Raw genomic sequence first — 16,265 nt, 5'->3', positions numbered from 1 at the left:
AGATGTGCAGGTTAGGTGGATTGGCCATGCTAAATTGCCCCTTAGTGTCCAAAGATGTGCAGGTTAGGTGGATTGGCCATGCTAAATTGCCCCTTAGTGTCCAAAGATGTGCAGGTTAGGTGGATTGGCCATGCTAAATTGCCCCTTAGTGTCCAAAGATGTGCAGTTTGGTGGATTGGCCATGCTAAATTGCCCCTTAGTGTCTAAAGATGTGCAGGTTAGGTGGATTGGCCATGCTAAATTACCCCTTAGTGTCCAACAATGTGCAGGTTAGGTGGATTGGCCATGCTAAATTGCCCCTTAGTGTCCAAAGATGTGTGTGTTGGGTGGATTGGACATGCTAAATTGTCCCTTAGTGTCCAAAGATGTGCAGGTTAGGTGGATTGGCTATGCTAAGTATGCGGGGTTACTTTGATTTGATTTATTATTGTCAGTGTACAGCACACAGTGAAAAGTATTGTTTCTTGGCGCGCTATACAGACAAAGCATGCCGTTCATGGAGAAGCAAAGGAGAGAGTGCAGAATGTAGTGTTACAGTCATAGCTGGGGTGTAGAGAAAGACCAGCTTAATGCCAGGTAGGTCCATTCAAAAGCAGAAGTTGTTCTTGAGTCGGTCGGTGCGTGATCTCAGACTTTCGTATCTTTTTCCTGATGGAAGAAGGTGGAAGAGAGAATGTCCGGGGTGCGTGGGGTCCTTGATTATTATGGGGACAGCACGGGGGGGGGGGGGGGGGGTGGACCTGGGTAAGGTGCTCTGTCAGAGAGCAAATACAGCATTGATGGGCTGAATGGCCTCGTTCTGCGGGAATTCTATGATGCTCTGAAATTCTTCTTCTCTTTCTCGTGTTCAAGTTTCTCCCCAATGTGTTTATATCTGTGTCTTTCGACCTTATTTTAGTTGCCTGGTTATTTATTGACGTTTTTGAGCTCTCTGCTTATCTGTTGACTTTTTGTTTTTCCTTCTCTCTTCTTGTTTGAAGTTCTCCGTTAATTGCGCTCCCCCCAGACCATCTCCGCCGCCTCCTCAGCCTCACTATCGCAGAGTGCTCTCTCCAGATCTTCAAGCTGTCACCTCCGACTGGATTACCCTGACGATGGGCGTGTCCCCCAGCCCCACGCCCCTGGCAACCCCTCCGCTGCCCCCCCTGCCCGAGGGCTTCTCCTCCGACGGAAACCACCTCAGCGCCTCGCTGGCCACCAGCCCTTCCCTCCCGCCCAGCTCCCCTCCCTCTCGAGAGTGGGGAGACTCCGAGTCGAACAGGTCGCCTTTGCCCCCGCCTCGCTCGCAGCAGTCACTGCGGAGTGTCACGTTCAGCACCCCTCTCGGCGAGGGCCTTGCCCCCTTCGCCCCCTCCCCCACCCTCAGCAGCTACAGCTCGTCGCCTCCGGTGGCCTCGCCGCCTCCGCCCAGTCCCATCAACCTGACCGATAACGCCTGGGTCCTGAGCGGCGGGCGGTGCCGGGGGGATGCGGCGGATCCTTTAGCCGCCAGGGTGCCGAACCGTGGTGGTCTCGCCGGCCTGGCACCTGAGCCAGGGAGGTGCAGGGGCCCAGAGGGCACCGGGCACCGTGAAACGTCCAGGGAGCTCCTCAAGATTGCCCGGGGGGATGCCACGCAGGAAGTGGAGGGCAGCACCAGCAGGAAACCAGCAGAACCAACAGAGAAGGCCGCTGAGGTGTGTCTGTAAGCTCCAGTGTCACGGAGCATGGTGTGGCCTTCACAAGAGTGTTGCAAGCCAGTGCCTAATGTTGAAAGCCGAGTTAGAACTTGCCTCACTAACTGGTTGACTACTTGGAGATGCAGAATGACTGGTTTTCCACTAACTCTTTGTGTTCTGCTCCACTTTCCTTCCAGAGTATCTCACCCTCACCTCCCCCCCAAACCTCGACTCTGTCCCCATCCCCACTTCCTCAGCGGGTATCATTCTGGTATCTCACCCTCCACCACCCACAGCTGGACGGAGGGCCAAGTACAGCCATGCGATCGCCTTCATCAGCAGCCCCGACACCTGGACTGATGATCAAACAGCGACTGTAGCGTTTCGTAGAAACACAGAGAATAGGCACAGGAAGAGGCCATTCAGCCCTCTGAGCCTGCTCCGCCATTCATTCCGATCGTGGCTGATCATCCAACCCAAGAGCCTGAACAAAGAACCCGGGAAACAGGCCCAACGAGCTCGCGTCGCCATTTTAACATTGAGTGTCCCCCTCTACCCATGACCTTTGTCTACGCCTATTGGGGAAGATAGAGGCAAGACTAATTTAGGGACAATTTGTGACGCCAATCAGCCTAAGAGGACGTTTTTTGGGATGCGGGAGGAAACTGGAGAAAACCCACGCAGGCACGGGGAGAATGTGCAAACTCCCGCAGACACCAGCCCAAATCCATGTATCTGCACAGCAAACAGTGATAGTCACTGAGCTGTCGTGTTGCCCGTCAGTTGGTCCAGTTTAAGCGTACACTAACGACGTGAAGCACTGGGCAACTCTCAAAGCAACATCCAAGAGCAGCCCTCGCACGACCCACCACGTGTATGCCCCTCGTTGGCCAACAAGGTGGACCGACGCACCTGTAAAGTACCTGATCCCACACTTCCCTCCCATATCCTTTATCCCCTTGGTTCCAACAGCTATATAAGAACATAAGAAATAGGAGCAGGAGTAGGCCATCTAGCCCTTCGAGCCTGCCCCGCCATTCAATAAGATCATGGCTGATCTGAAGTGGATCAGTTCCACTTTCCCGCTTTCTCCCCATAACCCTTAATTCCCCTGTCTATCAGAAACCTATCTACCCGTGACTTAAATATATTTAGTGAGGTAGCCTCCACCACTTCAACAGGCAGAGAATTCCAGAGATTCACCACCCTTTGAGTGAAGAAGTTCCTCCTGAACTCTGTTCTAAACTGCACCCCCCCTTATCTTGAGGCTGTGCCCTCTAGTCCTGCTGTCCTTTCTAAGCAGGAAGAACCTCTCCACCTCTACCCTATCCATCCCTTTCATCATCTTATACGTCTGAATAAGATCCCCCCTCATCCTTCTCAACTCTTAACGAGTACAAGCCTCTCTTCATAGCTCAACCCCCTCAACTCCGGTATCAGCCTAGTGAACCTCCTCTGCACTCCCTCTATAGCAAGGGCAGCCTTCTTCAGATAAGGAGGCCACATCTGGCATCCAATACTCCAGGTGTGTCCCTCACCATAATTCAGCAAGACATTCCTGCTGCTGTATGGGATTCCTTTCGCAATGAAGGCCAACAAAGCCTTTTTCGACTGCCTGCTGCACCTGCATGCTTATCTTCAGTGACTGGTGCACAAGAACACCCAGCTCTCATTGTATATTCCCTGCTCCTAACTTACGGCCATCCAGATAGTAATTTGCCCTCTCTGGAGGCACTGCTTAAGCAGAGAGCCACTCACTGTATCGTTTGATCCTTCCCTGAGTCTGTGCTGTCAGGGAGGTGCATGTGTTACTGTGTGGACTGTACCAGCATGGTAACTGGGAGCTGTGTGGTGTCGTGAGAGGTGGATAGTCTTGTATTTGCCATTGTCGGAGAGGAGAATCCTTGTTTGATTTAGTGAAATTTCAGAATCTCGGGCCCTCCTCAGCCTGAGGTGCCTTCTCATTCACACAAAATTGTTTGATTTTGCTCTCCAACTAACGGGTGGTCCACTTATCTCTGGGAGGTGTGTGGGGGGAATGTATTTTGTCTCTTTAACCCTGTACCAATAGTTGTTGGCTGAATAAAACCTGACATTGTAATGTGTCCTGTAGATTGGTAGGACCTTGCTTTTTCTGTAAATTGGTAAATGACGATCCACAGGGGAAATGCTTGTATTCTCGTGTTGCTCACTCCGATTCACCCCCGTGCTTTCCCTCTCCTCGTCCCCTTTCTTACTCTCTCTCTATTTCCTATAATTCCACACTCTGTTGCTCTCTCTCTCTCTTGTTTTCATGGATCCTCTCGCTCTGCGTCCTCACTCTGTGCTCACCAGAGTCCCTTTCTCTGACTCTTGCACACTCACCGTCTCTCACTATTTTCTCTCTCTCTATTCTTTATTCAAGTTCTGGCTTGGTGTTCCTTTTTCTCACCTCGCCCCCTTTCCCCACCCACCCTTTCCCCCATGCCCCCTGCCCCCCTCTCCCTCCCCCCCGCCCCCCTCTCCCTCCCCCCCTGCCCCCCTCTCCCTCCCCCCCTGCCCCCCTCCCCCTCCCCCCCGCCCCCCTCTCCCTCCCCCCCGCCCCCCTCTCCCTCCCCCCCGCCCCCCTCTCCCTCCCCCCCGCCCCCCTCTCCCTCCCCCCCGCCCCCCTCTCCCTCCCCCCCGCCCCCTCTCCCTCCCCCCCGCCCCCCTCTCCCTCCCCCCTGCCCCCCTCCCCCTCCCCCCTGCCCCCCTCCCCCTCCCCCCGCCCCCCGCCCCCTCTCCCTCCCCCCGCCCCCCCGCCCCCTCTCCCTCCCCCCCGCCCCCCGCCCCCTCTCCCTCCCCCCCGCCCCCCTCTCCCTCCCTCCCCCCTGCCCTCCTCTCCCTCTCCCTCTCCCCCTCTCCCTCCCCCCTCTCCCTCCTCTCCCTCCTCTCCCTCCTCTCCCTCCCCCCCGCCCCCCTCTCCCTCCCCCCCGCCCCCCTCTCCCTCCTCTCCCTCCTCTCCCTCCTCTCCCTCCTCTCCCTCCTCTCCCTCCTCTCCCTCCTCTCCCTCCTCTCCCTCCTCTCCCTCCCCCCGCCCTCCTCTCCCTCTCCCTCTCCCCCTCTCCCTCCCCCCCGCCCCCCTCTCCCTCCTCTCCCTCCTCTCCCTCCCCCCCGCCCCCCTCTCCCTCCCTCCCCCCTGCCCTCCTCTCCCTCCCCCCTGCCCTCCTCTCCCTCTCCCTCTCCCCCTCTCCCTCCCCCCCCGCCCCCCTCTCCCTCCTCTCCCTCCCCCCCGCCCCCCTCTCCCTCCTCTCCCTCCTCTCCCTCCCCCCCGCCCCCCTCTCCCTCCCCCCCGCCCCCCTCTCCCTCCCTCCCCCCTGCCCTCCTCTCCCTCTCCCTCTCCCCCTCCCTCCCCCAGCCCCCTCTTGCTCATACCTGTGCCCCCCTACCCTCTTCCCACCACAGTCCCCCCCCACCTCTGCGGGGCCCCCCTGTGGCGCCCTCCCCTCACCCCCGTCCCGTGACTCGCCCTCCTTCCCCCTCCCCCTCCTAACCCCCTACCCCCACTCTGGGTCTGTATGCCGGTCCCTCTCTCTCCCTCTCTCTCTGACAATCTGTCATGTTTCCCTCTCTCTCTCTCTCTCTCTCTCTGTCTCATCCTCGCTCATTCCCTTTCTCCCACGCTCTCTCGCTCAACCTCGCCCTGCCTCTGACAGCAAAATACTGAGATGATTTTGTGTCCTTTCAAACACATTAGCTTAACTCGAGAAATGATAGTGGGGTCGCCGGACGGTATTCCAGGAGTCCGACTGTCTTTTCTGATTCTCCGGTTAACAGCTTGAATTCCGCCTCTCTGGTGGTAAGTGCCAGTTTGATTCCCTGCCTTTAGTTGTGCGCAGTCCCCCAGTGGAGTTATCCTGACGGGGATGGAGACTGGGATATTGGCTAATGGCTCAGAGAGAGAGAGGAAGGGTTACTCCGAGAGCGTCTCCGCTCCGAGGTTCTGTGGATCAGTTCGCGGCGGATGACTGAGCGACGTGGAGCGAGGGTCGCCTGGGGTTGGAGCGAGCCTGTGGATCCCAGAGAGCTCCCATTGACCCCCAGTACCTCGTCCAGTCGGGTTTACACCCCAGAGGGCGCCTGTAGCTTGGCGCAATGCCATCATCGTTCACTGCGATGGCCCCAAATTCATTTGGCTCCTGCCAAAGCACCCCCCCCTCCCTCACCCTCAACCCCCTCCACCCCCTCCCCCACACCCCACCCCAACCGATCTGCTCACTGGGCTGCATTTCTATAGCTACCTCTCATGATCTCAGCACATCCCATCGTGCTTTGCTGCCAGCGAGGTGGTTCTCACACACGCCCGCTGCTGTAAGGGGGCACCAGCTTTGCGCACAGCAAGATCCCACGACCGATGAGGTTTTTAAAGGGGCGGGGGGGGATGATCACTAACCAGGAGACAGCGGAGAGCGCCCCCCCCCGCCCCTCCCCGATCTTCAGAAGCGTACCCCAGGGATATGTGCTGAGGCTTAATGTCCAGTGGTGTGCCGGGGGGATGGGGGCGGGGTGACAAATAATAAACGTGCGCCAAGAGAGAGAGAGAGGAAACGTAAAATGGCTGACTGTGTGGAGTTTGCACATTCTCCTCGTGTCTGCGTGGGTTTCCTCCGGGTGCTCCGGTTTCCTCCCACAGTCCAAAGATGTGCGGGGTTTGGTTGATTGGCCTGGCTAAGAAATTGCCCCCTTAGTGTCTAGGGGTGAGTAGGTTAGAGGGGATTAGTGGGTATAATATGTAGGGATATGGGGGGTAGGGCCTGGGTGGGGTTGTGTTTGGTGCAGACCCGATGGGCCGAAGGGCCTCTTTCTGCCCTGTAGGGTTCTATGATTCTGTGTCCCTTAGTGTCAGGGGGATTAGCAGGGCAAATCTGTGGGGTTACGGGAGATAGGGCTTGGGTGGGATTGTGGTCGGCGCAGGATCGATGGGCCGAATGGCCTCTTTATGCACTGTAGCGCAATGACATCACCACTCACTGACCCCAGACTTGTCTGGCCTCCTCTCCTGGGATTCTATGAAAATGTATGGTGTTGTTGTTGTTGTTTTGTGTCTAAATCTCTTGAAATGTTTCCGCAAGGAATTAACTTCTCCACGTGTATCTCAACCCTTCCCTTCCATCTCATCCCATCCGGTGGCTTAACCTGCCTCATGTTGAGTTTTGGTCATTCTCTCTCTATTCATTGCTCGGAACTCTCTCTCTCTGCGCGCTCTCTATCCCCGTCTCCTCCTCCTGCTATCCGTCGCTTGTCATGACTCTTGTTCGATAATGCCTCTCGTTTCGCCCTCTGTCTGAAGCCAATAACCCATGCTGCCAATTTTTCCTCCACTTATCTGCTTGCCAGTCACAGCCTGTCCATCATTCATTGCGGGGACCAGATCTCACAGACTCTGAAAAGAACTACGTGGTAAGAATTGATCTGTATCTGCGTCACAGCTGGCCCTGATAGGGGCTCTTAGTACATCGGAGCTTGGAAACCAATGAACTAATCTTGGTAATGGCGTAGAGATTGGATTCAAGCTGTACTTTGCGATGTGCGTTACACGGTAGATGTTTAGTGCTGGGGTTATGAATCTTAAGTTGGTTGGTTTGTGTACTGTGTTTGGACTGTGTGGTCCACGTAGAATCCTGTGCTTTAGATTAAATGCATGACTACTAATAGAAATCACTAACTACTGCTACTTGGTGCCACACTTATAATCCTTGAATTAAATCTGCCATTCTTCTCTGTCTTGCCTGTTTTTCCATGCTTACCTCTGGACTACTCTACACTCCGATTTCCTGGATCTCCGATTTTTCTCCCCCCCTCCGTTAACTTGCTGGAACCCCGCGGTGCGTTTGGAATGCTCCCCCTCCGCCCTTCCCCTCCTCTCTCGTTTCTCTCTGCTCGCTTGCCCCCCACCCCCCCGCTGCACCCCCCCCTACGGACGCGGACCCTGACAGGAGGCGGTCTGCAATGAGATCATGAGCATTGCAGAAAAGTCCGTGCATTACTGCAGTAACCTCTCCTACCCACTTCACGCTCCGCACAAGGTGTCTCCCCATGACAGTAAACAATCTCTCATCATTTCCCAGCAACCCCGGGGCCAACAGCGCGGGACCAGCCAAGAGAGGACGCACGCGACCACGGCCCTGTGAGTAACTTGGGTTTCTAATCCGTCAACCTTTCCTCGGTCAGTGGCCCACGTGATGTACGCGGCACAAAATCCACAGCTAATTTCTTGTGCGACGTAGTTGGCGATTGCCTTTGGCATTCTGAACTTAGGAGGGGCAGAAAAACCTTTAGTCAATGGCCTTACCCTGATTCTGCTCTGCCGTTCCGCTGTGGGTGGCGTAGTGGTTCGCACTGCCGCAAGAGGGTCGCGGGTTCTACTCCGGCCTTGGGTGACTGTCTGTGCTCAGACTGCACGTTCTCCCCGTGACCGCGCGGGTTTCCCCCCACACTCCAGAGGTGTGTAGATTAAGTGGATTGACCATTCTAAATTGCCCCTTAGTGTCCCAAGCTCTGTAGGTTAGGTGGATTGGCCAAGCTAAATTGCCTCTTAGTGTCAAAAGATGTGAAGTTTAGATGGATTGGCCATGCTAAATTGTCCCTTAGTATCCAAAGATGTGCAGGTTAGGTGGATTGGCCATGCTAAATTGTCCCTTAGTATCCAAAGATGTGCAGGTTAGGTGGATTGGCCATGCTAAATTGTCCCTTAGTGTCCAAAGATGTGCGGGTTAGGTGGATTGGCCATGCTAAATTGTCCCTTAGTATCCAAAGATGTGCAGGTTAGGTGGATTGGCCATGCTAAATTGCCTCTTAGTGTCAAAAGATGTGAAGTTTAGATGGATTGGCCATGCTAAATTGTCCCTTAGTATCCAAAGATGTGCAGGTTAGGTGGATTGACCATGCTAAATTGCCCCTTAGTATCCAAAGATGTGCAGGTTAGATAGATTGGCCATGCTAAATTGCCCCTTAGTATCCAAAGATGTGCAGGTTAGATAGATTGGCCATGCTAAATTGTCCCTTAGTGTCCAAAGATGTGCGGGTTAGGTGGATTGGCCATGCTAAATTGTCCCTTAGTATCCAAAGATGTGCAGGTTAGGTGGATTGGCCATGCTAAATTGCCTCTTAGTGTCAAAAGATGTGAAGTTTAGATGGATTGGCCATGCTAAATTGTCCCTTAGTATCCAAAGATGTGCAGGTTAGGTGGATTGACCATGCTAAATTGCCCCTTAGTATCCAAAGATGTGCAGGTTAGATAGATTGGCCATGCTAAATTGCCCCTTAGTATCCAAAGATGTGCAGGTTAGATAGATTGGCCATGCTAAATTGCCCCTTAGTATCCAAAGATGTGCAGGTTAGATAGATTGGCCATGCTAAATTGTCCCTTAGTGTCCAAAGATGTGCAGGTTAGGTGGATTGGCCATGCTAAATTGTCCCTTAGTATCCAAAGATGTGCAGTTTGGTGGATTGGCCATGCTAAATTGTCCCTTAGTATCCAAAGATGTGCAGGTTAGGTGGATTGGCCATGCTAAATTGTCCCTTAGTATCCAAAGATGTGCAGTTTGGTGGATTGGCCATGCTAAATTGCCCCTTAGTGTCCAAAGATGTGCAGGTTAGGTGGATTGGCCATGCTAAATTGTCCCTTAGTGTCCAAAGATGTGCAGTTTGGTGGATTGGCCATGCTAAATTGTCCCTTAGTGTCCAAAGATGTGCAGGTTAGGTGGATTGGCCATGCTAAATTGTCCCTTAGTATCCAAAGATGTGCAGGTTAGGTGGATTGGCCATGCTAAATTGTCCCTTAGTGTCCAAAGATGTGCAGGTTAGGTGGATTGGCCATGCTAAATTGCCCCTTAGTGTCCAAAGATGTGCAGATTCGGGAGATGAGCCGTGCTATATGTGCAAGTTTACGGGGATAGGAAGGTGGAAAGTAAGACACTCTGTCAGAGAGTCGGTGCAGACTCAATGGGCCGAACGGCCCACTTCTGTACTGAAGGGATTCTGTGACTCTTCAGAATTGTCTCAAGTGGAGGCAGGTTTAGGTTTTGTTTAGAAGTTTGCCGTTGTACATATTTTAATTTTAACCTTTCCTGGGGCGCGGGCATCACTGACATTTCCAATGAGCGTCTCACTCCACCATTTCAGAGAGGGCGGTTAAGAGGCAACCCTCACTGCTATGGGCCTGGAGTCACGTGTAGTCCTTCCAGCACCCCCCTCGCCCTCACCGATCAGTGATTTTGAAAGGAATTTGAACGGGCCCGAGGTAAATAAACAACAGTGGAGGAATGGGATTCATCTGGATTGCTCTTACAGAGAGCTAGCATGGTTTCAGTGGGCAGAGTGGCCTCCTGTATCCTGGTGACCATCGGAAACAAGAGATTTGGTATCTTTTTGGACATTATCCTGTGTGTGTTTCCATGGACCCAGGAGAAGGAACACCTCCCTCTGTTTCCCTGTCTGTTGAGTGGGGTAGGATGTGCAGAGGAGGGACAGGGAGTGTCTGTTTCCGTGTTGACATTAATCAGAAGCATTGCTGTTGACAGTACCCAGTTATGGATCTTTTACATGTTTTTATTTTACACGCTCTCTCTTTTAAGCTTCCAAGCCTTGTACAGCTACATCCCACAGAATGAAGATGAGTTGGAGCTTAGAGAAGGAGATATAGTGGACGTAATGGAGAAATGTGACGACGGCTGGTTTGTGGGTGCGTATCGGATCTCAGTGGAACACACCACGTGGAGGATGAATGAATTGGGGGGGGGGGTGTTGGATGATGAGGGACGGGACAGTAGTACAGTGGTTAGCACGGCTGCTTCACAGCTCCTGGGTTCGATTCCTGGCTCGGGTCACAGTTTGCACATTCTCCTCGTGTCTGCGTGGGTTTCCTCCGGGTGCTCCAGTTTCCTCCCACCAGTCCAAAGATGTGCGGGTTAGGTTGATTGGCCATGCTAAGAAATTGCCCGTTAGTGTCCAGGGATGTGTAGGTTAGAGGGATTAGTGGGTATAATATGTAGGGATATGGGGGTAGGGCCTGGGTGGGATTGTGTTTGGTGCAGACTCGATGGGCCAAAGGGCCTCTTTCTGCACTGTAGGGTTCTATGATGATATCATGGCTTTGTAAGATTCAGGTTTACCCATCACAGCTGATTGTAAAGACCTTGGCATCCCTTGTCATTCTTTCATGGGATATGGGAGTCACTGGTGAGGCCAGCATTTGATGCCCAGTCCTAACTGCCTCTGGGTTGAGTGATTTACTAGGCCATTTCAGAGGACGTGACGGTGCACGGTGGTTGGCACTCATTCCCCTCAGCGCCAGGGACCCGGGTTCGATTCCAGCCTCGGGTCACTGTCCGTGTGGAGATTGCACAGTCTCCCCGTGTCTGCATGGGTTTCCTCCGGGTGCCCTGGTTTCCTCCCACAGTCCAAAGATGTACAAGTTAGGTGGATTGGCCGTGCTAAATTGTCCCTTCGTGTCCCATGACAGGGGAATTTGTGGGGTAAGTATTTAGGGTTACAGGGATAAGACCTGGGTAAGATTCTCTATCAGAGAGTCAATCCAGACCCAATGGGCTGAATGTATTATAGGGATTCTCTGATCCTGCATTGCTGTGGGTCTGGAGTCACGTGTAGGCCAGACAGGGGCAAGGACAGCAGATTTCCTTCCCTAAAGGACATCAGTGAAACAAATAAGAAATAGGAGCAGGAGTAGGCCATCTAGCCCTTCAAGCCTGCCCCGCCATTCAATAAGATCATGGCTGATCTGTCATGGCTCAGTTCCACATTCCCGCTTTCTCCCCATAACCCTTAATTCCCTTGTCTATCAGAAATCTATCTACCCGTGACTTAAATATATTTAGCGAGGTAGCCTCCATCACTTCAATGGGCAGAGAATTCCAGAGATTCACCACCCTTTGAGTGAAGAAGTTCCTCCTCAACTCCGATCTAAACTACCCCCCTGCTTATTTTGAGGCTGTGCCCTCTAGTTCTGGTTTCCTTTCTAAGCGGGAAGAATCTCTCTACCTCTACCCTATCCATCCCCTTCATTATCTTGTAAGTCTCTATAAGATCCCCCCTCAGCCTTCTAAACTCCAGCGAGTACAGACCCACTCTATTCAATCTCTCCTCGTAAGCTAACCCCCTCATCTCCAGTATCAGCCTGGTGAACCTTCTCTGTACTCTCTCCAAGGCCGATATATCCTTAAGCAAATAAGGGGACCAAAACTGCACACGGTACTCCAGTTGCAGCCTCACCTGTGGGTTTTACGACCTTGGTTCCATTTGATTTTTAATTCCAGATTTTTATCAGATTTAAATTTCACCGTCTGCCATGGTGGGATACGAACCTGGGTCCCCAGGGCACTATCCTGGGTCTCTAGATTCCTAGTCCAGTGAGAATACCACTGTGCCACCACCTTCCCTCGAATTGAGTTCCACCAGGGGAGAGTTGCCAGGGGGCTTTGGTTTGGCATCTCGTTGAAAAGTGGCAATGCAGCACTTTAGGGCGACACGGTAGCACAGTGGGTTAGCACTGCTGCTTCACAGCTCCAGGGTCCTGGGTTCGATTCCCGGCTCGGGTCACTGTCTGTGTGGAGTTTGCACATTCTCCTTGTGTCTGCGTGGGTTTCCTCCGAGTGCTCCCACAGTCCAAAGATGTGCGGGTTAGGTTGATTGGCCATGCTAAAATTGCCCCTCAGTGAGCTGAGATGTGTAGGTTAGAGGGATTAGCGGGTAAATGTGTCGGGATATGGGGGTCGGGGCCTGGGTGGGATTGTGGTCGGTGCAGACTCGATGGGCCGAAGGGCCTCTTTCTGCACTGTAGGGTTCTATGTTCTATGTTCCCTGCAGTGTTGCATTGAGGCGCACACTCATCATCTTCTCTAGCTTCTGCTGTGTATCTCGAACCTTTCCGACTGACTGATCGAACTAAACTGACACTGCTTGGTATCACAGCTTAGTACGTCTCCTGCTCTGCCCTAGACCACAAGGAACTACAAAAGGTCATGAGTATGCCCAGTCCAAACGAAACTCCCATCCACTGACTCTCTCTATACTTCCTGATGCCTTGGCAAAGCAGCCAGCAAAAATAAGGAGCCCACGCACCCCGGATATTCTCTCTTCCGCCTTCTTCCATCGGGAAAAAGATACAAAAGTCTGAGGTCCCGTACCGACCGACTCAAGAACAGCTTCTTCCCTGCTGCTGTCAGACTTTTGAATGGACCTACTATATATTAAGTTGATCTTTCTCTACACCCTAGCTATGACTGTAACATTACATTCTGCAGTCTCTCCTTTCCTTCTCTGTGAATGGTATGCTTAGCGTGCAAGGAACAATACTTTTCACTGTGTGTTGATAACAAAGAACACAGCAGAGGAAACAGGCCCAACAAGCCCGTGCTGCCCATTTTAACACTCAGCGAATGCCTCATCCCAATCCTCCTCCTACCTACAACTTTTGTCTACATCTCATGGACTCCGCAATCAGTGTCAATACTTGTGACGAACAGTAAATCAAATCAAAACTTGACACCAAACATAGTCGGGGCGTTTAACTGATTTTGTGTTTTGTCTTCCCAAACAGGAACGTCCAGGAGATCTAAACAGTTTGGTACCTTTCCCGGCAACTATGTAAAACCGTTGACTTTGTAATGTCTGGGCCAGAGGGATTCACGGAGTGGACTGCAGAGGAACAAATAAATGCCGTTTGCGGAGAATCCTAGAGCTGCGGATTGGATGGAATCAGCTTGGCATAAACATTCTGCTTTACAATATGAAGTGTCTTTACTTTCACAACAGATATGGAACACACTTAGAGAGAGAGAGGAAGGGGTGGTACGTGTACAGAGGGTACGAGGTTGCTGAACACAGGAATGTGTTGATGGTGTTGGCGGTTGAGGGGCTTGCTCTGTCCCCCCCCCCCATGGCAGCTCAAATCGCCATCAGGGGGTTAAAGCTGAACTTTCCCCCTTGTTTTATTATTATTATTATGGACTGTGCCCACGGATCAGAGTTGGCCAAGTGAAATGATGCATAGTCTGTGGCTGCGATGCAGGAAGGAGGTTTGTGTGGCTGAGTTTCTGATGGGAATAAGGGGTGCGATTAGAAGCCAGAGGAGGGTGGGGGGGGGGGCTTTTCACAATGTGGAGAATGGACTGGGAGCTCCAAATGCAGAAGAGTTTATCGCCACTTGTATCCATTTCCAGCCTGATGTCCTCTGATTATCTCTTGTAATCTCTCCCTTTCTACGATACATATTTTTGGATTGCTTTATTTTATTAAGAACGGAGAAACTTAGCACAGCGAGAACATGAGCAAACCTCGTGTTGCCAGTGGGGAACTGTCCCCTCCTCCCCAACTTTAACAAACATATCACAGCTATTATTTTGGGTTGAAGCTTTATTTTTAAGGACAAGTTTCTTTTTAACACGTTTGTTAACTTGTTGACGTTCACTTAACGCTGCAACACTAATAACGTTTTGTTTTTGCACCCTGTCACACAATATATATAAAAGGAGAGCGCCCCTCGTCCAAGGGGCTTTGGCCCTTGGCTGGGGTAAAAGCTTTGTGTAAATATGTACATTAGATTTTGTACAAAACCCGTGTACTTATCCTGTATAGAAAATAATAATTTAACAAACAGAAAAAGGAATATAAATGGCCGACTGATGGCAGAGAAAATAACACTCCTCGGAGCTCTTTTGCAATTCACCCAGAAGAAAAAGGAACTCGGTATCGTTATCTGAGGGGAAGTACTTGGCACATGCAAACTTGGTGTGTTTCTTTAAGGAACTTGCCACCCCGCTGGGCAGTTTTCCTGCCCCCGTTGGCACAGGGGTGCAACAGCTAAAAAAAAAAGGAAAAAAAATCACTTTCTGTTTAACATAGAGAAACCTCCGCTCCCACCCCAACCCGTCACAGCGTGGCAGCAAGTCCGACTTGGCTTCACATAATCAAAACACACACTCACGCGTTTTATTTACCAGTTTCCTGTGAGCCGCACAACTTTATAACCGAACGTAGCGGCCCATCTTCTGTTAAGCTGTTTTCTTTATTGCGGTGCTTTGTGATTTGATAATGAAGACGAGAGTCTATTTACTGCTGTGGTTGAAAAACAAAATGCAATATTTAATAAACTTTATTCAAGCCACGGATGTGCCTTGGAATAGGTGTGTTTCTGTTTTTATTTGGGCCATAGCAGCGCAGAATCCACCTTGGTGGGTCTATCCTGTAACCAAAAATCCCAAAGGGAAACTTGGCAAGCTAGAACATAAGAAATAGGAGCAGGAGTAGGCCATCTAGCCCTTCAAAGAACAAAGACAAAGGACAAAATCAGCCCGGGAAACAGGCCCTTTGGCCCAACAAGCCCACGCCGCCATCTCAACACCACCAGTCCCCCTCTCCACCCACGACCCCTGTCTAATGCTTTATGGCCATCCAGATTGAGGGAAACTGATTTAGGGACAATTTATTCCTGCCAATCAGCCTAATAGCATATCTTTGGGGTGTGGGAGGAAACCGGAGCACCCGGAGAAAACCCACGCAAGCATTGGGAGAATGCGCAAACTCCCACAGACACCGGCCCAAATCCATGTGTCTGCACAGCAATCAGTGATAGTCACTGAGCTGTCGTCTTGCCCGGTATCTGGTCCAGTTTAGGCACACACTAACGACATGAAGCACTAGGCCAATCTCAAACAACCAAGAGCAGCCCCAGTACGACCCATCGTGTGTACGCCCCTCGTTGGACACGAGGTGGACCGACTTAAAACCTGTGAATGAAAAGAGAAAGAACATTATTATTATACCATACCCATTTACATTACCAGGGACGCCCCAATGCTAATGACCCTTATCTACAAGGTTCTCCTGTATCCACCCATCTGCAACTCGGTCATGTGCCTGTCTAAGTTACTCTTAAAGGACTCTAGCGTGTTTGCCTCCACCACCTTACTTGGCAGAGCATTCCATACCCCCACTACCCTCTGTGTGAAAAACCTCCCTCTAATATCTGTTGTACCTCTCCCCCCTCACCTTAAGTCCACGGCCCCTTGTCCTACGTGTCTCTATTATAGGAAATAGCTTACCTCTGTTTACTCTATCTATACCCTTCATAATCTTATATACCTCTATTAGATCCCCCCTCAGTCGGCGTCTTTCAAGGGAAAACAGCCCCAATTTCTTCAATCTTTCCTCATATGTCTCTATAAGATCCCCCCTCAGCCTTCTAAACTCCAACGAGTACAAACCCAGTCTGTTCAGCCTCTCTTCATAGTCCAACCCCCTCATCTCTGGTATCAGCTATCACAACAATTTTTTTTCTTTGTATTGTTCTATGTTCTATGTATTATGAGATGTATAAGATAATGAAGGGGATGGATAGGGTAGAGAGATTCTTCCCGCTTAGAAATGGTAGCAGGACTAGAGGGCACAGCCTCAAGATAAGGGGGGGACAGTTTAGATCAGAGTTGAGGAGGAACTTCTTCGCTCAAAGGGTGGTGAATCTCTGGAATTCTCTGCCCGTTGAAGTGGTGGAGGCTGCCTCACTAAATATATTTAAGTCACGGGTAGATAGGTTTCTGATAGACAGGGGAATTAAGGGTTATGGGGAGAAAG

The 16,265-nt window shown here is 51.6% G+C and overlaps 1 protein-coding gene across 1 annotated transcript in view; it reads left to right on the top strand.

The window, feature by feature from the left end:
• Positions 1 to 14,815, top strand: part of LOC145360407 (sorbin and SH3 domain-containing protein 1-like) — a 114,368-nt gene extending 99,553 nt beyond the window's left edge. Inside the window, exons 21-26 of the mRNA XM_080215606.1 lie at positions 981 to 1,676; positions 5,374 to 5,475; positions 7,014 to 7,076; positions 7,613 to 7,803; positions 10,253 to 10,359; positions 13,234 to 14,815. Coding sequence (XP_080071732.1) covers positions 981 to 1,676; positions 5,374 to 5,475; positions 7,014 to 7,076; positions 7,613 to 7,803; positions 10,253 to 10,359; positions 13,234 to 13,301 — 1,227 coding nt within the window. The 3' untranslated portion in view covers positions 13,302 to 14,815. The remainder of the gene's footprint in view (positions 1 to 980; positions 1,677 to 5,373; positions 5,476 to 7,013; positions 7,077 to 7,612; positions 7,804 to 10,252; positions 10,360 to 13,233) is intronic.
• Positions 14,816 to 16,265: the final 1,450 nt, after the last annotated feature.

The sequence above is a fragment of the Carcharhinus amblyrhynchos genome, chromosome 31 (genome assembly GCF_965287045.1).
Source record: "Carcharhinus amblyrhynchos chromosome 31, sCarAmb.v2.hapA, whole genome shotgun sequence".
NCBI lineage: Eukaryota > Metazoa > Chordata > Chondrichthyes > Carcharhiniformes > Carcharhinidae > Carcharhinus > Carcharhinus amblyrhynchos.
This window is presented reverse-complemented; position numbering and strand designations above follow the sequence as displayed.